This window comes from Myotis daubentonii, chromosome 5 (assembly GCF_963259705.1).
Source record: "Myotis daubentonii chromosome 5, mMyoDau2.1, whole genome shotgun sequence".
NCBI lineage: Eukaryota > Metazoa > Chordata > Mammalia > Chiroptera > Vespertilionidae > Myotis > Myotis daubentonii.
The window spans coordinates 31,243,297-31,266,005 of NC_081844.1; the positions used below are offsets into that span (position 1 = coordinate 31,243,297).

The 22,709-nt window shown below is 55.3% G+C and overlaps 2 protein-coding genes across 5 annotated transcripts; one reads left to right on the forward strand and one right to left on the reverse strand.

Annotated features, from left to right (window-relative positions):
• The first annotated feature begins 188 nt into the window (after positions 1-188).
• Positions 189-9,317, forward strand: STAP2 (signal transducing adaptor family member 2). 2 transcript variants are annotated; one of them, XM_059697144.1, is made up of 13 exons: positions 191-409; positions 4,180-4,251; positions 4,392-4,514; positions 5,369-5,425; positions 6,077-6,177; positions 6,667-6,801; positions 7,020-7,089; positions 7,180-7,282; positions 7,405-7,479; positions 8,420-8,575; positions 8,659-8,745; positions 8,820-8,894; positions 9,164-9,317. In XM_059697144.1, exons 1-13 carry the CDS (start codon positions 308-310, stop codon positions 9,247-9,249), a joined length of 1,242 nt encoding a protein of 413 aa, XP_059553127.1. In that variant the 5' UTR covers positions 191-307; the 3' UTR covers positions 9,250-9,317. The 2 variants fall into 2 exon arrangements, with proteins under 2 accessions (XP_059553128.1, XP_059553127.1); XM_059697145.1 differs by lacking the exon at positions 7,405-7,479 and having other exon boundaries at positions 189-409.
• Positions 9,318-9,524: 207 nt separating this feature from the next.
• Positions 9,525-22,501, reverse strand: FSD1 (fibronectin type III and SPRY domain containing 1). 3 transcript variants are annotated; one of them, XM_059697141.1, is made up of 13 exons: positions 22,342-22,499; positions 21,291-21,386; positions 20,990-21,121; positions 20,185-20,286; positions 18,477-18,499; positions 18,159-18,280; positions 17,463-17,672; positions 13,293-13,391; positions 12,291-12,450; positions 11,866-11,945; positions 10,102-10,353; positions 9,911-9,999; positions 9,525-9,816 (listed from the first exon to the last, which is right to left on the reverse strand). In XM_059697141.1, exons 1-13 carry the CDS (start codon positions 22,354-22,356, stop codon positions 9,706-9,708), a joined length of 1,491 nt encoding a protein of 496 aa, XP_059553124.1. In that variant the 5' UTR covers positions 22,357-22,499; the 3' UTR covers positions 9,525-9,705. The 3 variants fall into 3 exon arrangements, with proteins under 3 accessions (XP_059553124.1, XP_059553126.1, XP_059553125.1); XM_059697142.1 differs by having other exon boundaries at positions 9,687-9,816; positions 10,193-10,353; positions 22,342-22,501; XM_059697143.1 differs by lacking the exon at positions 22,342-22,499 and having other exon boundaries at positions 20,990-21,192; positions 21,291-21,387.
• Between the last annotated feature and the right edge of the window lie 208 nt (positions 22,502-22,709).

Consider the following 22,709-nt stretch of genomic DNA (forward strand, 5'->3'; position numbering starts at 1 on the left):
AAGCAGGTCCCTCCTGCTGGTGCACAGTCACCCCGTCTGCTCCGCACGGAAACCCTCCCATGGCTTCCTCCCCGTCCCGTGAGTCCAGCACAGCCTCCCTGCTCTCTGACCCCTGGGAGAGACGCAGAGTCCGGGATTTCCCTAGGATCATTGGACCTGCCCAGGCCCGCCCCGCCCTGCCCAGCACCGGCAGGGGAGGGAACCCGGGAGCTGACAGAAGAGAGGAAATTCCCTTGGAACCTGTTCCTCTGCTTCCTGGCCCCGCTTGTGCGCTGGAGGGAAGGCCAGGCCAGAGGCCCAGCCTGCCATGGCCTCGGCCCCGGGCCCACCCCGGGCCCCCAAGCCCAAGTGTGCCCTGCCCTCGCACTACCATGAGAGCTTCCTGGAGAAGAAGGGACCCCGTGACAGGGTAAGGTGGGGCAGGGAGGCTGGCCCTGCTGGGCTGCCTGGCAAGTGAGGCACCTCTCTGAGCCTCGATCCGATCTTGCCACCTGGCCAAGGAGGGCGGGGTGCGTGCTGGAAGGGGCAGGGCAGGGGCTGGCGGCTAGGAAGGGTTGTGTCCATCTGTCCGTCTGTCTGTCTCTCTGACTCTTATTTGATCTCTTTCTCTTTCTCTTTGTCTCTCCCAGCCTGTATCCGTCTGTGTCTCTGGGTCTCAGCCGCTGTTTCTGTCAGATACAAACAGGATCAGGACTTCCTCAGGAAACGAGGAATTAAATTAATTGGTTCCCCTTTCCCTGGCCCTGAACTTTGTGAACCTCAGCTGCAGGGGACAGGGTCAGGACAGGTGTATCCGGGGACAGGTGTATGGGGGGACAGGTGTATGCGGGGACAGGGTTAGGACAGGTGTATGTGGAGACAGGGTTAGGACAGGTGTATGTGGGGACAGGGTCAGGACAGGTGTATGTGAGGACAGGGTCAGGACAGGTGTATGTGGGGACAGGGGCAGGACAGATGTATGCAGGGACAGGGGCAGGACAGGTGTATGCGGGGACAGGGTTAGGACAGGTGTATGCGGGGACAGGTGTATGCGGGGACAGGTGTATGCGGGGACAGGGTTAGGACAGGTGTATGTGGAGACAGGGTCAGGACAGGTGTATGTGGGGACAGGGTCAGGACAGGTGTATGTGAGGACAGGGTCAGGACAGATGTATGCGGGGACAGGGGCAGGACAGGTGTATGCGAGGACAGGGTCAGGACAGATGTATGCGGGGACAGGGGCAGGACAGGTGTATGTGAGGACAGGGTCAGGACAGGTGTATGTGGGGACAGGGTCAGGACAGATGTATGTGGGGACAGGGTCAGGACAGGTGTATGTGAGGACAGGGTCAGGACAGGTGTATGTGGGGACAGGGGCAGGACAGATGTATGCAGGGACAGGGGCAGGACAGGTGTATGCGGGGACAGGGTTAGGACAGGTGTATGCGGGGACAGGTGTATGCGGGGACAGGTGTATGCGGGGACAGGGTTAGGACAGGTGTATGTGGAGACAGGGTCAGGACAGGTGTATGTGGGGACAGGGTCAGGACAGGTGTATGTGAGGACAGGGTCAGGACAGATGTATGCGGGGACAGGGGCAGGACAGGTGTATGCGAGGACAGGGTCAGGACAGATGTATGCGGGGACAGGGGCAGGACAGGTGTATGCGGGGACAGGGTCAGGACAGATGTATGCGGGGACAGGGGCAGGACAGGTGTATGCGGGGACAGGGTCAGGACAGGTGTATGTGGGGACAGGGTCAGGACAGGTGTATGTGAGGACAGGGTCAGGACAGGTGTATGTGAGGACAGGGTCAGGACAGGTGTATGTGGGGACAGGGTTAGGACAGGTGTATGTGGGGACAGTAAGAGCCGGGGGCAGCCATGTTCAGCAGGACAGATACTGCGGGCCAATGTGCACGTACATGGGCGTGTGTGTGTGTTTGTGTCTTGCTCAGGAAAAAGCCCCGCCTCTTGGTTCCCACTAAGGCCCCATCTCTCCCTCCCCACTCCCCACATTCATTCAGCTTCTCCTAGTACCCAAACCAGCCACCCCTGCTTTCCCGGCACCGTCCTGACGTTGTCACTGCCATTCCCTTCCCTCTTCTTGTGTCTCCATGAGCCCGAGTTCCCTCCCGCCTAGAGAGCACCAAGAGGCCGTCACCCATCACTGTGGTTAAGAAAGACCATGGGCCCCATGGGAGACCCAGGTTCACATCCATGCTCCACCCCGTCTGACTCCCGGGCCTACGAGTGATGCTCCGTCCTCGTGCCTCAGTTCCCGCTGTAATAAAACGGGGAGGATAGGGCCATGGACACATTTACAGGATGGGGCAGCCCTCGGCCGGCCAAGGACTTGGCTCAGGACGCACTGGCTCTTTACATGATTTCACCCAGTTTTCACAACAGCCGCTGAGGCGGATACCATTAGTATCACCATTTCATAGGTGGGGAAACTGAGGCACAGAGCGCTTAAATAACTTGCCCAATGACACACAGCTGGTACATGACAAAGCAAGTCTGACTATACGAAGTTCAATCGCTTATTACTTTATTCCAAGTGCCTGGAACAGTGCCTGGCACAGAGTATGCCTTCAGACGATGTTCATTAAATGTATGACTGTATCTATGGATGGATGGATGGTTGAGTGAATAATAACTGTCAATAGAAGCACTATCTGCATTATCATTACAGACTAAAGCGATTCCTCCTTCAGGAAGCCTTCTCAAATTTTCCAGTTGGAGGGCTCTTCTCCTCCTCTGTTATCTCCTGGCCCAGGGTCTGTCCCTCTCCAGGGCCCTAGTTTTTCTTCCTGGAGGATCTCAGTATCTGTGCTTTCTCTATCTTCTGGAACAGCGGTTCTCAACCTGTGGGTTGCGACCCCTTTGGGGGTCTAACGACCCTTTCACAGGGGTCGCCTAAGACCATCGGAAAACACGTATGTAATTACATATTGTTTTTGTGATTAATTACTATGCTTTAATTATGTTCAATTTGTAACAATGCAAATACATCCTGCATATCAGATATTTACATTATGATTCATAACAGTAGCAACATTACAGTTATGAAGTAGCAACGAAAATAATTTTATGGTTGGAGGTCACCACCACATGAGGAGCTGTGTTAAAGGGTCGCAGCATGAGGAAGGTTGAGAACCACTGCTCTGGAACATGATATATTTAGAAACAGAAGTCATGTTCCATTTATTGTTTTGCCTGCAATAGAGCTGGTTGCTGCGGAGTAGTTGCTCATGGAATGTTTGGTGAAAAGACCCTAGAATCTTACAATCGGAGCTGTATAGCCCCTTAGACATCCAGAGAATGTCTGAGCACCAGACCTGTGGTCCCTCAGGCCCCCTGGTTTTTTAGGGCATTTGGAGTTCAGAATCCTGGGGGGGGGGGGGGGGCGGGGGGGAGGTCCTGAATCTGCAGACCTCCTAGAGTCCAGAACCTTGTGAAATTCTGAGACTATGGCCGAAACCGGTTTGGCTCAGTGGATAGAGCGTCGGCCTGCGGACTGGGGGGTCCCGGGTTCGATTCCGGTCAAGGGCATGTGCCTGGGTTGTGGGCACATCCCCGGTGGGGGGTGTGCAGGAGGCAGCTGATCGATGTTTCTCTCTCATCGATGTTTCTGGCTCTCTATCTCTCTCCCTTCCTCTCTGTAAAAAAAAAAAAATCAATAAAATATATTTAAAAAAAAATTCTGAGACTATGGACTCAGCACCTACCTGAGGAACTGGCACCTAGGAGATGCCAATAAGTATTTATGGGGTGGATAAGGGGCCAGGGAGATATATGTGTGTGTATGGGTGGCTAGATGGATGGGTAGATGGGTCAACAGATGTAAGGTGGGTGGGTGGATGGATCATCATGAATCTAGTTAGCGAACCGACTCCTAGAACAGCCCCCTCCATAGGCTGAGGGACTGTTCCGGGTCCCCCGTCCTATCAAGGTTCCCTTTGGTCATTTACCAGAGAATAACAGATCCCCAGAGGCTGGGCCATGAGAGAGGAGGGCCTCCCTAAGAAGGCAACATGCGTTCAAAGACCCAAAGCAGGTAACAGTGTGAAGGTCTGGGGGGCAGAGTGTCCAGGCAGAGAGAACAGCCCCTGCCAAGGTCCTGAGGCAGAAATGGGTGGGTTGGGGGTACCCAGCTGGCCAACTCACATCCTTCTCTTTCTCCCCTTCTGTTCCCCAGGATTACAAGAAGTTCTGGGCCGGCCTCCAGGGCCTCACTCTCTATTTCTACAAGAGCAACAGGGACTCCCAGGTAAGGATGCGAATGAGGGCTCAAGAGCTGGCCCGTCCTTGACCCCAGGGACCAAGCAGAGGGTATGGGTGGCGTGGCCAAACCAGGGGGCCTGAGGGACCGCAGGTCTGGTGCTCAGACGCCGGCTTCTGTGCCCCCAGCACGTGGAGAAGATAGACCTCGGCGCCTCTGTGAAAGTCACAGATGAAGCTCCCCGGGGGAGCTCCCCTGACCCTGGTATACATTTCATCCTCTTCATCCGGAACCAGGAGATCAAATTCAGGGTAGGTCTCTTGGGGGGTGGGGGTGGGGCTAGCGGGAGAACCTGCTTCCCCATCACACCCACTAGCAAGGAGTCACACAGAGTCTAACGCTGGAGTGGTGATACTGGGCAAGTCACTTGATCTCTCTGGGCCTCAGTTTCCTCAACTGCAAAATGGGATAATATGTATAAAGTACCCAGAACAAGATACAATTCACAAAGGCCACCACTGCCATCATTCAGTCTGCCAACCAACATTAATGAGCACCTACTACGTACCAGACCCTCCTGTAGTTGCACAGCAGTGAACAGACAGTTAAAAACCCCTGCCCCTGTGGAGTCTACAGTCTCGTGGTGGAGGCACACAATCCACTACATCAATGTGTAAAATATGTGGACTGGCAGATGGCAGCGGATGCTGGAGAGACAAGTGCTAAGAGAAAGGGAATGCAAAGGCCCTCAGACAGGACTATGCCTGGGGTGTTAGAGGAACAATGGCTGAAACAGAGGGAACGAGGGGAGGGAGGGAGGGAGGAGGTGAAGGCTGGGAGGGGGCTGGGCAGGTCATGCAGGGCCTTGTGGGCCATGGAGAGGACTTGCTTCAACCCTGAGGGGGGTGGGAGGCCTGGGAGGGTTTAAAGGATGAGGAGGTACATGATCTGAATTACTTTTTTTAATGTTGGTATAATAACATTCAAGAATAGCAATCCACATTAAAGGACTTATATTCAGGCATCACCCTAAATGAACCTGCCTTAACTCATTTAATCTTCAAAACAGCCCTTGGAAACATGAACTGTTCAGTTCCTCACTCCCATTTCACAGATGAATAGACTGAGCCTAATCGACATGGACGTTCCCTTTCCTTCTCTCCAGGTGGAGAGCCTGGAGTCTCGGGAGATGTGGAAAGGCTTCATCCTGACAGTGGTGGAGGTCAGAGTGGTCCCCCTGCCCCCCTCTCTCCTATTCCCCAGTAGTCCTCCTCAGAAATCCTCTTTTTCCTTTCCATGCTTCACTCCCCAAATAAGCCCCAGAGCAGTGGTCGGCAAACTGCGGCCCCCTGAGTGTGGCTCTTCCACAAAATACCACGTACGGGCGCGTATGTACAGTGCGATTGAAACTTCGTGGCCACACTCAAGGGGCCAAAGAGCCGCATGTGGCTCGCGAGCCGCAGTTTGCCGACCACTGCCCTAGGGTCTCAAACAGGTCTCAAGCTGGCATTCTACAAACCGAATGTAGTCCATAAACATGTTTTGTTTAGCCAACGAAGTGCTGATTTAAAAGTCAGCTACCAACACTTAAAAACCAGGATTTTAGTCAACGTTCCTAATTGCTATTTGACTCATGTTTCCTACCTGACCCCGGCAGCCTGTAGAGTGAGACTATATTCTAGCACCTGCTCTGTCCTCCTCCCCATCATTGAAGTCTCTCTCCCGGCCTCCTCTCAAAACCTCTTTGCCCTTGAAGGGGCAGGGCAGCTCTGGAGCCCCCAGACCCAGGTTCCCATCTTGGCTCTGTCCACACTCTGCCTTCTGTGACATGGGCACAGCTGCCCATCCCACAGCTGCCCTGATCGCCCCTCAGCTCCGTGTCCCGTCCAACCTCACTCTGCTGCCCGGACACCTGTACATGATGGCCGAGGCCTTGGCCAAAGAGGAGGCGCGTCGCGCGCTGGAGATGCCCTCGTGAGTGCCCCGCCTAGCAGAGGGGCTGCGGGGTGGGGGTGGTGTGAGTGGGGTCTCCGGTCCGGTCGTAAGTTGAATACAGGGCTGCATTCGTGCTGCAGCGGGGATTCGGTTCGGACTTGGTGTTTGGGGGTGGTCTGGGCCTCCAGGGGAGGGTCTAGGTGCCTGGAGGACCGGACTGTGCGCCTCTGGAAACGGAACCGGGGGCTGGGGCAGAGCGGGGTCTCCTGGAGGAGGGGGTGAGGTTGTGTGTCCGGAGGCGGCGATTCTCGGTGCCCTGGGGAGGGTCAAGATCTCCGGGGGCGGGTCTAGGTGCCTGAAGGCGTGGCTGGTGGTCCGGGGCCCGGGAACTAGCGGGAGGGCGAGACCTGGTGTTGCAAGCGGGGTTGTGAGCGGGCGGGGCTGCGTCCAGGGCGGGGGTACGTACGGGAGGGCGTCTGGGTCTCCGCGGGACAAGGCCTGTCCGGTGTGAGACGCGACCCTCCCCAGGTGCTTCATGAAGGTGAGCCGGCTGGAGGCGCAGCTGCTGCTGGAGCGCTACCCCGAGTGCGGGAACCTGCTGCTGCGACCCAGCGGGGACGGCAAGGACGGTGTGTCCGTCTCCACGCGCCAGATGCTCAGCGGGTGCGCAAGCGCAGCTCCGAGGCCGGCGGTGGGGGTGGGGGTGGGGGTTTCGAAGGAGGGGCGTGGTCAGACGTAGGGGCGGAGCCGAATCCTAGAGCGAGCTGGGACCGGGGAGGGTTTGGGGGCGGGGCCGGTGTGCGGGAGGCGGAGACAGAGCGAGGGGCGGGGCCCTCCTGGGTCCGAGACGGGGGGCACCCAGTCGCCCGCTGCACGTGCAGGACGCCGCTGGTCCGCCACTACAAGGTGAAGCGCGAGGGCCCGAAGTACGTGATCGACGTGGAGGAGCCGGTGATCATTGGGGCGGGGCCTCGGGAAGCGCGCGGGCGGGGTCCGCGCCCCGGCCCAGCGGCCCTAACCGGACCCCTTATCCGCTCCCAGGTCTCCTGCGCCTCACTCCAAGACGTGGTCAACTATTTCGTGTTGCAAACCAAGAATGCGCTGGTGCCCTTCCTACTGGACGAGGACTATGAGAAGGTGCTAGGTGGGTGAGGACTCTGGGGGCCCAGTCCCTGCCTCTCCCGCCTCCCGCCTGGATGGGGACTCCCTTGGGTCAGCCCCGGGCCGTGCCGCTGCGCCTCCTCCAGGCAGCCCTCTCTATTCTAGGCTACGTGGAGGCGGATAAAGAGAACGGCGAGAGTGTGTGGGTAGCACCCTTGGCTCCCGCGGTCCTCTGCCCAGGTGATGCCCCTCCCAAGGCAGCCACTGGGGCAGAGGGTGGAGAAACCTAGGACCCACATGGTCCCTGGTGTGCCCAATCCTGTACCCAGAAATTATTCAAACCCTGACCTCTGGGGACTTCCAGATTGTAGAGGGGGCAGACAGAGCTGGATACAGACACTCCCAGCCCTGTGGGATTGAACCTGGGGCTGGTACAGTGCCTGGAGTAGGGGAGAAGGGGGGCAGGGTAGGGGAAGGCATCCTGGAAGAGAGGGTGTTTTTGCCGAAGTTCGCAAAGGATTTCAGGAGGCAGAGATGGGCAGAGGGGGACAGAAGGTGCACATGGAGTAAGAACTACCCAGAGGTGGGAAATTGGGGTGGGTGTTGGGAAAGGCAGGGGAGGCAGTCCAGCTTATGGAGCAGGAGGAAGAGGTTAGAAGCAGTATGACCCGCCCTGGGCTGGGCAGATGCGGGGGTGGGGGTGGGGGGGCATGTATGTATCTATTCATATGCACATGCCACAATCACCAACACAGACTATGTGACCTGAATAATCAGACCCATGTAGACAACAGCTCCACACATGCATGTGTCATGATTCTGTTCCATCTAGCACACATGCCTACCTTAAGCCACAATTATGTGTGCACAGCACAAATTCAGGCATTTATAGACACATGAATGTACACATGGAGACAAGTGCCCCAGCACAGACTTTAGCACCCATGCACTGTTATGCATATTTACATTTAACTTATTCAAACTCACCCAGTGTTCATGTTTATGCTACACAGGAACACAAACACACACACAAATGGACGTGTACAGACACATGTGCACAGGGACACTGGCCTGTATCCAGGCATGCACACACATTCCTGCTCAGAAGCACACAGACCCACCCTGAGGTATCCCTGCACCATGTGGGTCCCCAAAATTCCTGCCGTTTCCCACCCACCAGGTGCTGCAGCCCCTGCCGGTGGCCCCAAGCAGCCACCTCCTGTGCCCATCATGCCTGTGCCCAGACAGCACAAGCTGCCCCCGCTACTGAACCCGGATGAGAACTATGTGATCCCCATTGGAGATGCCCCAGTTGCCGAATATGAGAACACGGATGGTGGGTGGGGGACCAGGGATGGTGAGAGAAGGGGCAGGGGGAGCAGGCTCACGGCCGATGTGACACCCCGTATCTTTGTGCAGCGCTTTCGCCGGGCTGGCCCAAGCAGTGTCACCCAGCCCAAAAGGTTCAGGCAAAGCCTCCAAAGCCACCCATGGCACCTAAGCCAGGTAGGGGACCCTCTTCCCCAGCACCTCCCTCATCCAGTGGAGGGCCATTCTCAGCCTTTATCTGCCTTCCCCAGAGCCCAAATGCCTTGCCAGCGGCCTTGCCAAGAAGCTGGCCATCAGCTCAGCACAGGCTATCTGCCCCACAACAGGTATGGGGCCTGGGAGGCCGATGTGGGAGGGGTGTGCGCCTCATAGGCGTGCGACCTGTGCAGTCACGCAGGACCCAGCACTCCGAAGGGCCTGTACTTGGCTTAATGCTCTGCTGTCTCCCTCTCAAAATTCCTGCTGCCTCCTGAACACATCTTCCTCTTGCACTGGGCCCACGTATTTCTGTAGCCAGTCCTGGGGGGGATGGGGGTGGGGCAGCATGGACTGGGGATGCTGGGCGCAGCTGAAGTCTAGGGTACCCACCTGCCAGGGTTGGCCAGCGTGACAGCAGAGCTGGAAGAGAAACTGCAGAGGCGGCGGGCACTGGAACACTCAGCCGAGCACCCTGGGGATTAGCGGGCCAGACTCGGAGCATCAGTCAGACGGATCCCTCCTCCCAGAATTAAAGTTCAAGTGACCCCAAGGCCCATGAGTGTGACTTGGCTTAGTGGGGCCGTGAGGTGTTTGTTCATCAGCTGGCTCCATTCACTCCTAAAGATCCTCAGCTCAGCAAAAACTGCCACCTGACTTTGCCAGAAAAGCCCATTTTACAGCTGGGAAAGCTGAGGTCTGGAGAGGGCCAAGGCACAGCCAGTGTCAGATCCTCTACAAGAACCAGCAGCACACCCGGCCAGTGTTTGACCTTTATTGGGAAGTGAGGTGGGGAGGAGGGCCTGCCCTGGTTCCTGCTTCCTGTTGGTGACCCCTGTTAGGAGTTAAGGCTCCAAGCAGCAAGTGAGAAGAGGGTGCCTGGCTGAAAACAGCCGAGACCTGGTGGTGGCCCCCAAAATCAGCCCAGCTGGGTGCACTGGCCTAGGTGAGGCTGGTATTGGAGCTGCTGGTGGCACTGCCTCGCTTCTGCAGGCAGCGCACGGAGCTGGGGACCTGTAGGCCTGTCGTCACCTGAAAGCTGCCACACCAAACCTGGGAGACAGGGAGGGGAAAGAAGAGGTTCGGCAGCAAAGTCATCCCCCAGAGCCACTCGCACCCCCATCTCAGGCCGTGGAGGGGACCTTACTGTGAAAGCAGGCAGCAGTGGCTGAGTGAACTTGGCCTTGAAGGTGTGCAGCAGCTGTTTGGTGCGGGCGTTGTAGAAGGACAGGAGGCCTGGGTGGAGGGCAGAGGGACGGGGGACCAGTTAGAGGGTTTGCGGCAGAGAGATCAGACAGGCAGAGGCGGCTGGAGATGCCAGCTGGGGCCCAGGGTCACCTTGGTGGAAGTCGCAGTGCACGCCCAGGCAGTCAGGCACGGGGGCATCCAGCACCTTGGCCTTGTTGGCATGCTTGGCGGTGAAGCTGACCTGCAGCCAGTTGTTGATGTGCAGGCACCAGGACGCCGCGGTCTTGCCTAGCTGCTCGAAGCGGCCCAGGCTGCGGTAGGCCACCCCCACGCCGAATGCCTTGCTGTCTGGCTCGTAGTGCACCTCCCAGTAATGTTCCCCGCCGTCGATCAACGTGTCCCCTGTGGGGCAGGTTGGGCAGTGAGAACAGGTAGAATAGGGTCCCAGGTGTTCTTCCACAAAGGGGCAGCCACCTAGGTACTCCCCAGACCACGGTTATTCCTTCCAGATACTCCTAGGTCCCCAGCTATTCCTCCCAGATATTTCCCAGGATTTATCAACTTCCTCTAGATACTAAGTCCAGATTCTCTCCAAGCTTCCACTAGTCCTTTCAGATTCTCTACAAGTACAAGCTACTCCTTCCAGATACTTCCAAGCCTTAAAAACTCCTTCCAACTCCCCATGTTCAGTTACTCCTCAGTCCTCAATTCTTCCCAGAAACTAGATAATCCCCAAACCTTTGCTCCTGGCCGATTCCAAGTATTCCCTACTGGAGCCCAGATACTTTCCAGGACTCCAGACTCCTTCTTGTTGCTTCCCAGACTCCCAGTTTGCTCCTTGTGGAGACCAGGTTCTTCCAGGCCTCAGCTTTTCCTGGGGTTCAGATCCCCTCCAGATATCAGCTGAATCCTGAGTCTACATCCTTTCCAGACCCCAGACCCAGATTCTTCCTACCTCAGCTACTCCCCATTCCAGCTATTCCTGAGTTTCAGCTGCTCTGAATACTCCTGCCCTACCCAGATCCCAGCTCATCTCTAGCTGAGAGCTCAGCCCCTCCCCAGAAACAGGACTAACTCCAGATACATTTCTTCTCCAGGTCTACTCTTCCCTGACCTCAGCTACTCTCCCAACCACAACTAATCTATGCTCCTCCCAGGGGTTAGATAGCTCCCTCTCAAATCTCAGATACTCTACAGACACCCCCACACCTTCCCCTGCTTCCTCTCCAAACCCTAATTCTGGATAATCTCAGATGCTTTCCAGAAAATCCAAATCCTCCATAGATCTTTAACTCCTCCTCGGCCTCAGCTTATCCCCCAAACCCAGCAACTCCCTACCTTCCTCTACCTTCTACCCCCTGATAGTACTGACCACACCAACTTCTTCAAACCTCAGCCTCTTTTTTGAGCTCTTTTCTGGATAGTGGTGATTTCCCTAAACTCCAATTCCTTCACAGACTCCGGCTTCTCCTTCAGAGGATCTAATCACTCCTGTAGTGCTAACCAATTCTCCAATCCTAGGTATTCTCAACTTCTCTGACACCAGCTTTCTCTGGCTCCTCCAGCTGCTTTATAGGCAATCATTTCCTTCCCAGCTACTTCCCAAATCCCAGTTACTCCCCCAGTCCCAACTATTTGATGGACCCAGGAAATCCCCCCTCAAGCTCCCAACCAGCCACTCCCCAGTCCAGAGCCTCTTTCCTCAGCTCCCTAAGCTCTGGCTCCCCTCAATAATCATTCCTCCCCAAACCTTCCCATTCCACCAGCACCACAGCACGTTATTGGGACCATTCCCAGAGAAGCGTTGTTGATGGCTGCCTCAGTTTCCCCAGCCAAAGGAGTTCTCTCCCACACCCCAGCATCAGAGCCCTGGCCAGAGTCCCCCACTCTCCTCCAAGCTTCCCCCCTCCTTACCTAGCACCGTGTAGGACTCAGCTGTGAAGCGATCCCGTCCCCCACGACCTGAGGGTATCCTCTTGGGAGATGGAGTACCTCTGTGGGTGACAGGGAGGGGAGGGCTCAGTTCAGCCCTCCCCTCCCCATTGGAATGCTTCTCTGGTCCACCCCAGCCACACGGACTTCTCCGCAGCCCTTGACAGTATGTGGTCCTTCTCATATCCTGGGCCCCTGATGTCAGAACATGCCTGTGCCCCTCCTTGTCAGGAAGACTGTTCAGCCGTCAATACCCAGTTCAAAGGCTCCTCTCCCTCGATTCACTATTTTGGCTCCCCAGCTCCACGTCCCTCCCTCCACCCCAGCCTTGACCTCACTGGCTCGTGTGTTCATGTCCATCTTGACCTCCTCTCCCAGAGACTTGGGGAGGGGAGGGGGCAGGCTACCTGGCCGGGGAGTTGACGGGAGACGCCGTCCGCCCCTTGCCGTCTTTCTCTCGAGCTTTGATGTCCTGCACCTTCCCGCCCATGGCGTCCCACTCCACGGAGAGATCGTCCACCCGGAGGTTCTGGTGGGATGTGGACGCATCCAGGCGGAACATGAACGCTGGGGCCGGGCAGACGTGGGAGTCACAGAGATGGGGAAACCCGGAGAGACACAGAGACAGAGACAAACAGTGACCAAGACAGACCATGACGGGGACAGAGAACAGAGGCAGAGAGAAAGACACCGATAAAGTCTCAGAGACAGATACAGAGACGACAGGCAGAAAGACACCAAAAGACACAAGACGGGGGGAGAAGGGAGGGGGCAGACCATACAGCCAGAGGAGTAAGGCCAAGGGCTTGTTGTCTAAAGGCTCCCAGGCCTGGAGCCATTTTCAAACCACTTGTGCTGCCCTGAGCTTCCGTTGGGGATTAATCCCAGGACTGGGGGTGGGCAGCAATATGACAGTTAAGCTCGACTGGGAAAGGCCATGCACTAAGAAGTGTGTGTCAGCAGCGCAGACAGGCTTCTAGGCCATGTTCCATATTTGAATCCAAGCCTTCTGGGTGGCAGTCTTAGCTCTGAAGGCTAAGCAGTCTGTCTGCACTGCTGACACTCCCTCCCCAGTTCTATAGAGCACTTACTCACTTGGGGAAGGGGGAGAGAGGAAGAGTGTGTGTGAGTGTGTGAGTGTGTGTGTGTGTGTGTGTGTGTGTGTGTGTGTGTGCGCGTAAACCATCCAGGTAAAAAGGGATCAAGAGCAAAAGTAAAGGAAAAAGCAGGTTTTATACCGGACACTCAGGCTGCGGAATTCTACTGTGGACTAAGCTCTGAGCTTTCTGGCAGCCAGAAAGGGCGAAAAGGGCCACAACATCCTGAAGATTCTCATTTCACACCCGTCCCTGGGGCCCCGGGCAGGAAGGGTTGTGATCAGGGCCAGGGTAGGTGTGGGAGCCAGTCACCTGGTGTCTCCAGAGTCACCGGCTCGGAGAACTCGCCTGCAACTGCCTTATTGCAGGCCTTCACGCGGAAATTCATGTATTTCATGTCAAACTTGAGGCCTAGGAGACAACAGAGGGAATCAGCACAGACTCGGAGCAGGAGGTTAGAGGCCCCTGTGTCCCACAGTAAACCCGCCGCAGTAAACGCCTCATTCTAAGGAGCCCCTTGCAAACGACATCTTAGCTGAGAAACCTTTCCCACATACACCTGTGCAGCTATGCATTCCCTGGCTCTGCACCCACCCAGACGGGCCAGAGCCTTCCCTAGGACTCCGGCTGGTATTACAGGGAGCAGGGCAGAGCGGCTTTCTTCTCTGGGCTGGCCAGCTCGGAGGAAGCGCCTCCAGGGAAAATTGTCAGGGCTCTTGGCTAGTCTCCTGGGGAATGCAAGTCCCAGAGCCAAAAAGTGCAACCCCTGGATCTGGGCGTACCTGGTGACGTATTAAAGATTTTCCCTTCTACTAGGCTATATCTTGCCCTCCCTTCTGTCCTTTACTTAAGGTTGCTTCCGATCTTAAAAAATAAAAAGAAGCTTTCGAGCTGTCTTTTCCCTCAAGTTAAACCTCTTTGGAGAGCTTAGGAACACCCCCTTCGCTGCCCTCTCAACCTGCCCCCCCCCCCCCCCCCCCCCCCCCGTCAGTCCCTACCTTGCAGGACCTCCTCAGTGACCACTCTTTCCCTCCTAGGAACACTGTCTTTCCTCGGCAGCCAGAGCACTGCCCTCTCCTGGCTGCCCCTTCTGGTTGCTCCCCTTGGTCTTTGAAGGCTCCTACCCCCCTCGCCGCCTCTCCCGGGTTCCCACCCAAACTGCCTCACCCGTCTTTGGATTCCCTTCTCTGAATTCAGGGGTCTGCTCAGCAGCGCCATCTACTTCTCGAGAGCTAAAACTGCCACCCAGAAGGCTCAGATTCAAATATGGGACATGGCCTAGTGGTCGGCAAACTGCGGCTCGCGAGCCACATGCGGCTCTTTGGCCCCTTGAGTGTGGCTCTTCCACAAAATACCACCTGCAGGCACGCACGTACAGTGCGATTGAAACTTCGTGGCCCATGCGCAGAAGTCGGTATTTTGTGGAAGAGCCACACTCAAGGGGCCAAAGAGCCGCATGTGGCTCGCGAGCTGCAGTTTGCCGACCACTAGTAGGCAGTGGTTCTCAACCTTCTGGCCCTTTAAATACAGTTCCTCATGTTGTGACCCAACCATAAAATTATTTTCGTTGCTACTTCATAACTGCAATGTTGCTACTGTTATGAATCTTAATGTAAATATCTGATATGCAGGATGGTCTTAGGTGACCCCTGTGAAAGGGTCGTTTGACTGCCAAAGGGGTCGCGACCCACAGGTTGAGAACCGCTGGTAGAGTCACTTACTGTGTGCCTCAGTTTCCTATTCTGCAAAACAGTGATCATATTCCCCACACTGAACAGGGTTCACATGAGGATGAGATGAGCTGAGGAATGGAAATCATAAACAACCAAAACCCTCCTGTCTTTCCAGGCAATCAACGAGATAGTGGGTTGATTGCAAGTAAACAGGTTATTTCCATAGGTGAGCACATTCACCTATTCCTCAATACCACACACCTTTGAATAGATTCGACTTCCTGCCCGGAGGAACTAACTCACTAGGAATTTTGTAAAAGGCGAGAGAGTGTGGCTATAAAAAAAGATGCATCAGAAAGCCTGTGACAGAGCAGATCTCTACCTGGACTGTGGTGGTAGTGACAGGAATTCGCCTGTGGGATAAGATTGCATAAGGGATTACACACACACACACACACGAAGGAGGGTGTGTGAAACTGGTGGAATGTGAATCAACACTGTAGAATGTAGCCTTGTCAGCTTCCTGGTTCTGATATTGAACTACAGCCATGTAAGCTGCCACTGCTGGAGGAAGCCGGACATACCCAGACAATGGACTGTTGTTCAGCTTAAAAAAGGAAGGAAATTCTGACACGTGCTACAACATGGATGAACCTGGAAGACATGCTTAACGAAGTAAGCCAGTCACAAAAAGATAAACACGGTATGGTTCCACGCATACGCGGTACTTCTAGTACTAAAATTCAGAGGAACAGGAAGTCAAGTAGGAGGAGGAGAAATGGGAGCTAGTGTTTAATGGGGATAGTTTCTTTCAGTTTTGCAGATGAAAAGTTACAGAGATGGATGGTGGTGACGGCTGCACAACAATGTGAATGTACTTAATGCCACTGAACTATACAGCCTAGATGGTTAAGCCCAGCTGTGGTAGTGCAGTGGATTGAGTGTCATCCCATGGACCAAGAGGTCCTGGGTTCGATTCCCGGTCAGGGCACATGCCCGGGTTGTGGGCTTGATCCCCAGTACATCATTGATGTTTCTATCTCTCCTTCTCCCTTCCTCTCTGAAATCAATAAAAATATTTTTTAAAATGGTTAAGATTGGGCATGCTCTCCCTCCCAGGAGCACGCCCAAGCCTCCTCGGCCATTCTTTCCCCAATCCTAAACTCAAAGGACCCCACAAAGCTTGCAGCCAGGGCAGCAATGAGCAGTGACAGCTCATCCAGGACTAACCCCCCTGAACCTGTTCCCAAGACTCCCTTCTCTCTGACTTTTTTTTTTTAAGTTTTCACCTAAATTTATTGTTTAGCTATACTTACTCCCTCCATGTAAGATGCAATTTTGTTGGCAAAATTTTTCTTCTTTTATCCTGTGCAAGTGTATTTATTCTCCTTTAAATATATCTCTGACTTCTTAATTAGCCAAAGCAGCCCGACCTAGGCTCATTTCCCAACCTAGTCCCTCTCCTGTTATCCCTCAGCCCTTCCCCAGCTTTAATATATGTCCTGTAGCCCTAGCCTGTTTGGCTCAGTGGATAGAGTGTCAGCCTTCGGACTGAAGGGTCCCAAGTTCGATTCTGGTCAAGGACATGTATCTCAGTTGCAGGCTCAATCCCTGGCCCTGGTTGGGGTGCATGTGGGAGGCAACCAATCGATGCATCTCTCTCACATCTATGTTTCTCTCTCTGTCTCTTCCCCTCCCTTCCACTCTCTCTAAAAATCAATTGGAAAAGATCCTCGGGTGAGGATTAACAACAACAAAAAATGACCTCTAAAATAAAAAAAAAAGGTTAAGATGATAAATGCTATGTTATATGTATTTTACCACAATAAAAAAGATTGAGGAAAAATGGCGTGTGTTTATTTTGATTCCCACGCAAAGGATAAACCAATCGCTTCTCAGGCCATCTTGTAGACGGGTGGCCTTTCTTTCCCGCAATTAGCATACTTATTATTAACTATGTTTGCTAATTACAGACCAGGAACAGGCTGATTACACCCAGGAGCTGTGGTGCTAGTTATCCTGCCAGCAAGGCTCCCCGCCCGAGCGTTTCCCTGGCTCAGGATGGCTCTGACAGCCAACTCTCTCCCCCATCAGACCCTCCCCTACCAGCTGGGTGGACTCCCCCAAGCTTTCTTTTTTTTTTTTTAATATGTTTTTATTGATTTCAGAGTAATAACTGTTATTATTACTTCCTGAGAGAAACATCAACACTGCCTCCTGCACGGATCGAGCCGGCAACCCAGGCACGTGCTCTGACCGGAATCGAACCACAACCTCCTGGTTCATGGGAGGACGCTCAACCACTGAGCCACACTGGCAGAGCCTTTCTGCTTTCTTGGACCTGCCAAGGAAATCCCCCAATCCTGAGAGGGTGGCCCAGAACACCAGCTCCATGAGGGGAGGGATTTTTGTCTGCTTTCTCACTGCTGTAAGGACAGCACCTAGGTCAATGTAGTCACTCAATAAACTAGAATGAATGAATGAATGAATGGAGAGTAGAGACAAGATGTGGATAGAGGGTGCCTTCTTCCCCTGTGTCCCCTCATCTGTAACATGGTGATAAGCCTGCCTGTTACGTGTGGGTAAAGCGTTTAGCACACAGTGAGCCCTCAGTCAGTGGTGCAGGTGCTGTCATCAGTAGCCTTGTTATTACTACTTCCTGCTGCTCCTGGTCAGTCCATCCAGGCTGCTCTCCCACCCGTGAGTATGGGGGACCACCCACCCACCCCCAGCTGGCTGACAGGGAGACAGGAGCCAGGAGGGACTGGGCGGCACAGGGGGGCTGGCAGCTGGGCCGAGCCGCCCTTACCGGTCAGGGTGTACTCCGTCTGCCGGATGCCCTCCACAACCATCCAGGGCTGGTCCTCCTTGAGGCGGGGCGGGCCCTCGAAGTGTGTCCGCCGGTACTCCAGCACGTAGTGGTCGATCTTGCTGTCCTCCTCCGGCATGCGCCACACCAGCGTCACACAGTTGTCTGCCACCAGAGTCTCGGCCAGGTCGATCACAGGGGCACTGGGGACTGGCCAGGAGGGGGAGGGGCAGGCCTTGCTGAGCCCTCCTTGGGGAGGAGGCCTCTGGATCCCACGCATGGGGGCCTCTCTGAGTTCTGGGGCCTGGGGGTGCAGCCTCATCAGGTTCCATCAAAGTGTGGGGGGGTGGGCAGAGCTTTTTCAGGGTTCAACCAACAAATGGCTGGGCCTTTTCAGGATTCCACCACTTACAGGTAGAACATTTCCAGAATTCTCTACCAACTAGGGGCGTGGCCTCCATGGCCGCCACCACTGCTGGGCGGGGCCTTTGGGCGCTGCCACCAGGGGCGGGGCTTCCTCAGGATTCCACCAGGTGTGTGGCCTCCCGGTGGCACCAGGGGGGCTTCTTTATGGCTCCACCCAAGGGCATTTTTGGGGTCCCCACACCTGGCTGTCAGCCTTACTCCAAGCCTTCTCTCAGGGCCTCCCAGACGCCCCAGCCACTTCTCTGAAACCCTGGGGCGGTCCCCTCTCACCCGGCAGGAACTTGAGTGCCTGTAGCATCCTCCTCTCCTGGGCAAAGTCCACCATGAGGTGACTCATGTTGTCGCTGACCTTGGCTTTCAGTGACAGCCGGAAGGCAGGGGCCATGGTCACACTGCAGGGAAGGAAGTGGAGGCAGCCTGCTGGCAGGCATCTCGGGGGGGCCCCCGGCCTGGTCCTCTGAGGTATGGGGGTGACTCCCTCCCCCAGGTTTTGGTCCAGTGCTCTGGGCCAAGGGACCCTCACCTGGGTGTCCCCACCGTCATACCAGGGGCAGGGCACTGGGGTGGGGGCCAGATCCAGTATCTTACCCATCTTTGAGTTGCTTGGCAGCCTAGAAAGAGGGACGGAATAAAATTCAGAGTTGTCGCGACCGCATTAGAAAACCACTGTACAGACAGAAGACGGAGGTCCCGCGCGGCAGCCATGCTAAAGTCCCCAGCACTGGGGCAGAAACCCTTGGCTGCGCCCTGAAAGGACAGAAGGGCAAAGACATCACCCCTCCCCCACCTCCTGCCCAGTGCCCAGAACATACAATTGGCAGAGTTAGCAAATAAAAAACACAGGACAGCCAGTTAATTTGCATTTTAGATCAACAATGCTTTTTTCAGTATAGGTATGTCCTATTCGATATTTATAACATACATATACAATAAGTCCTCACTTAATGTCGTCAATAGGTTCTTAAATTATATATATATATATATATATTGCTTTCAGAGAGGAAGGGAGAGGGAGAGAGAGGTACAAACATCAATAATGAGAGGGAATCATTGATTGGCTGCCTCCTGCACACTGGACTGAGCCTGCAACCCAGGCACGTGCCCTTGACCGGAATCGAACCTGGGACCCTTCCGTCCGCAGGCCGATGCTCTAGCCACTGAGCAAAACCGGCTAGGGTGTCAATAGGTTCTTAGAAACTGCAACTTTAAGCGAAATGATGAGTAATAAAATCAACCTTATGATAGGCTAACTAATATAAACAAGAGGTAGGTTCCTATAGCCTATTTCTGGTCACAAGAACATCACCAAACTTCTAAATAAAGGCCCCAAACACTTCTAATACTAAACATGGAAATAAGTGTGAGCTGTACACCCATTTAAGAAGGATTAAAAAAACAAGAGAATGATTTTCCAACCTCCTGATTCCAGTTCAGAGTTGCAGGTGGCCGGAGCCTCTCCCAGTAACTCAGGGCACCAGTAGGAACCCACCCTGGACAAGACACCTTCCCATCACAGGCGCACTTACACCCACCGCGCACTCGATTTGGACTGGGAAAGGGTAGACACGCCAATTCACCCCATGTGCCCAGCTTTGGGATGTGGGAGGGGACTGGAGTCCCTGGAGAAACCCACGCGGATATGGAGAGAACGTGCACACTCCACACAGACAGTAGCCTCAACCAGAATTTTTCCCCCATATCAGTGTTATAACAAAACAACTTTGAATAAAACAATGTTATTCAAGGACCTGCCATACTAAATATTGCATGGGATATAGTATACTAAAAAATTACTCATTGTTAAATTTAAATTTCAAATACATAATTATTTTAATATAAATATATCCCATGCAACATTTGAGAAATACTTATATAAACATTTGCATGGGATATACTTATACTAAAAAAAATTATTCTTTGTTAAGTATGAACTTCAGGTTAACAACAAATAATTATTATTTACTTATTTTTAAAACTTTTATTTCTTGATTTTCAGAGAGAGAGAGAGAGATTTGTTGTTCGACCAATCCACACATTCACTGGTTAATTCTTGCACGTGCTCTGAGCAGGGATCTGCAACCGTGGAATGATGCTTCAACCACTCCACCTGGCGAGGGCCAATAATTTTTTTTTTGGATAAGTATGTCCCAAAGATCACATGGAACATACTTATCCTAAATATTGCATGGGCCATACTTTACTAAAAAGTTACTCGTGGTGGACATGAAATGCAAATTTAACGGGGTGTCCTGCATTTTGTCTGGCAGCCCTACCAGCATGGCTTCGGAGGCCCCACCTGAGGAAAGTCTTCGCTGTCTGTGGCCTGCAGGGTCTGGTTGGCCGTCTCCAGAAGCTCCTCAGAGCTCTCCAGGGCCCGAGTGCAGGCAGCCAGCTGGTTCTGCGGGTGGCAGGGCACTGAGGGAGGAAACCTCTCACCCCAGTGCATCAAACCCTCCCAGGCCTCCCCATGCCTTTGGGATTCAGGGCACCACACCCTTTTCCAGCTCCAAGTGGGAGCGGGAGCTGGAGAAAGGTTGGGTGTTGCTCCTCGAAGAACATCGGCCTCACCTGGGGATCCTTCCTCAAACACTCACGTGCCCAGGCCACACCTGAGCCCAGGGCTCAACGTCCCCGGGGATGGGAATCTGGGGTGTTAGGAAGTTGCCCAGGAGGCTTCAATACAGCCCCACCAATCCCACAGGAGCCATGGGGGGTGTTTGGCCATCAGATCTGGGGGACCAGGGGCAAGGGCTGAGAAACGAGTCACTGGGTGAGAACAGGAGGGAGGAACAGCCAGCTGTGGGGGTGTGGCTGTGGCAATGGCGACAAGCGGGCGGAATAGACAGGGGATTAAGAGGGGGAACAGGTGGGTGGGGGGTTGATAGGTCATGGCCAAGGAGGGGACAGGCAAGAGACCCGGGAAAGAGGCGGCGAGGCCAGCATCATCAGGGTGGCTGGCTCTGGACACGGAACACGGGAGCATCTCCAAGAAGGGACAAGGAAAAGGGGCAGGTTTGGAAACAGACAGGAGGCCAGCTGAGAGCTGAGGGGTGCAGTGGAGATGGCATCTGGGGTCTTGGAGAGTCCCCCGAGACACACACCTGCAGCTCGTAGGTTCGGCTGGCACGGTCCTGCTTTATCTTCATGAGCATCCCCTCCTTGAGCTCCTCCAGGAGTGAGAAAAGGGACTGGAACTCCGCCTCCAGGTCCTCCTGCACCTTGGCCGAGTTCGCCTTGGAGAGACGTTGCAGGTCTCAACAGCCAGGACTGGCCAAAGCCCACGCTCAGATGGGGAAACTGAGGCCTGGACATGGCAGCCTGGCCCAGAGTTCCACGGTTATCAGCAGCAACAGGCTCGCTCACAGGGCTGCCCCCGCCCTCCCGTCCATCACCTGCCCTCACCTCCATGTTCAGCAGCATCTGCTTGAGGGAGTAGATAAAACTCTGAATCTCTTCATTCTTCACAGCCAGCGTGGTGATGATCTTCCGCAGAGCCTCCTGCCCCCACGGGAAGCGCGCACACACACAAGGCCAGTAAGCCCCTCAGCCTGGCCCAGCTCCCTCACTTGGAGCTCATCGCTCCAACCTCCGGAGATCCAGGGAGATGTGGGGCCATTGTGCCAATGCGCTTGGGCACTCAGCAGGAGGCAGGCCCCGGGGAAGCTCTGGTCCTACCTTCCCTCACCCAGCAGGTGGGCACCATGAAGATACCCATTTCACAGGCGAGGGGACTGAGGCACAGAGTGAGCCTCTCTGTAAGGAACAAACTCTGGGCAGGAGCACAAAGCCTGCAAACCTCCGTCCTGAGGGCGGGGCATGATAAGGTGAGGGGCTCGCTCGGGAAAAGAAAACCCCAAAGGAAAATGATGCCTGCAGCAGATGGGCTGACCTGGGGAAGGGGAGGCCCTCGGAAAAGGGCTTGGCAAGGAGAACGGAGGAAGCTGAGGAGAGCGGGTGCCAGGAAGCCAGGTAAGTGGGGAAGGGGGATGGTCTGGAGGAGGGGATGCCGGGAGGGAATGCTGGGAGGGAAGGCGGCGTGGGAGGGTCTTGCTGGGGCCTGCAGCTCTGACCCGGGCTCGGATCGGTCTGTTTTCTGGGGGCGCAGGGTCGGTGGAGTCACCTGTGCTGAGCTGGTGGGGCGGGGCCGGGACACCTGGTCCGCAGTCCGGATGGAAGGCGTGGGGGATGGGGTCAAGGTTGCGCCTGGGATACCGGGCGGAGGTGGGGGTGGGGGTGGCGGCTAGGATTATACGGGGTCTGGGCAAATGTGGGGGGCTACGTTCCCAATGGAGGGGCTAGACTGGCCAGACTGCGGCGGGGGTGGAGTCTGCACTGCAGAGCAGCTGGGGGCGGGGGCGGGGGCGGGGGCGGGAGGGAGGGCGCTGCGGCATCCCCTGGTCCCCTCCCTTTGGGTACCCGAGGTGGGTGCCTCCGCGCCCCGCCCTGGTCTTACCCTCTGGTCCTCCATAGCTGCAGCCCAGCTCGTCCCGGCCCGGCCCGCGGGCCCCGCTAGCTCTTCTGGTCCCCAAGCTGCCTTGGCCGCTGCCGGGAGCCAATGGCCCGCCGAGCCCTCGCCGCGCCGCCGCGCCCCCCTTCAGCGCTCCATCACTGGCCACAGCGCGCAGGCGCGACCCCCACCCACTGCGGCAGGCTGGGAAATGTAGTCCCGCGAGCAGGGACACCCCTAATGGCTCACCCACCCACCCACCTCCAACCCCGCACCTCCCGAACCTGGGACGCACTCGGTGACGTTGGTAATTGGCGGTGATGGCTGAGCGGAAGGGAGCCTGGAGCTGGGAGATAGGACGCCTGGGTTCGACC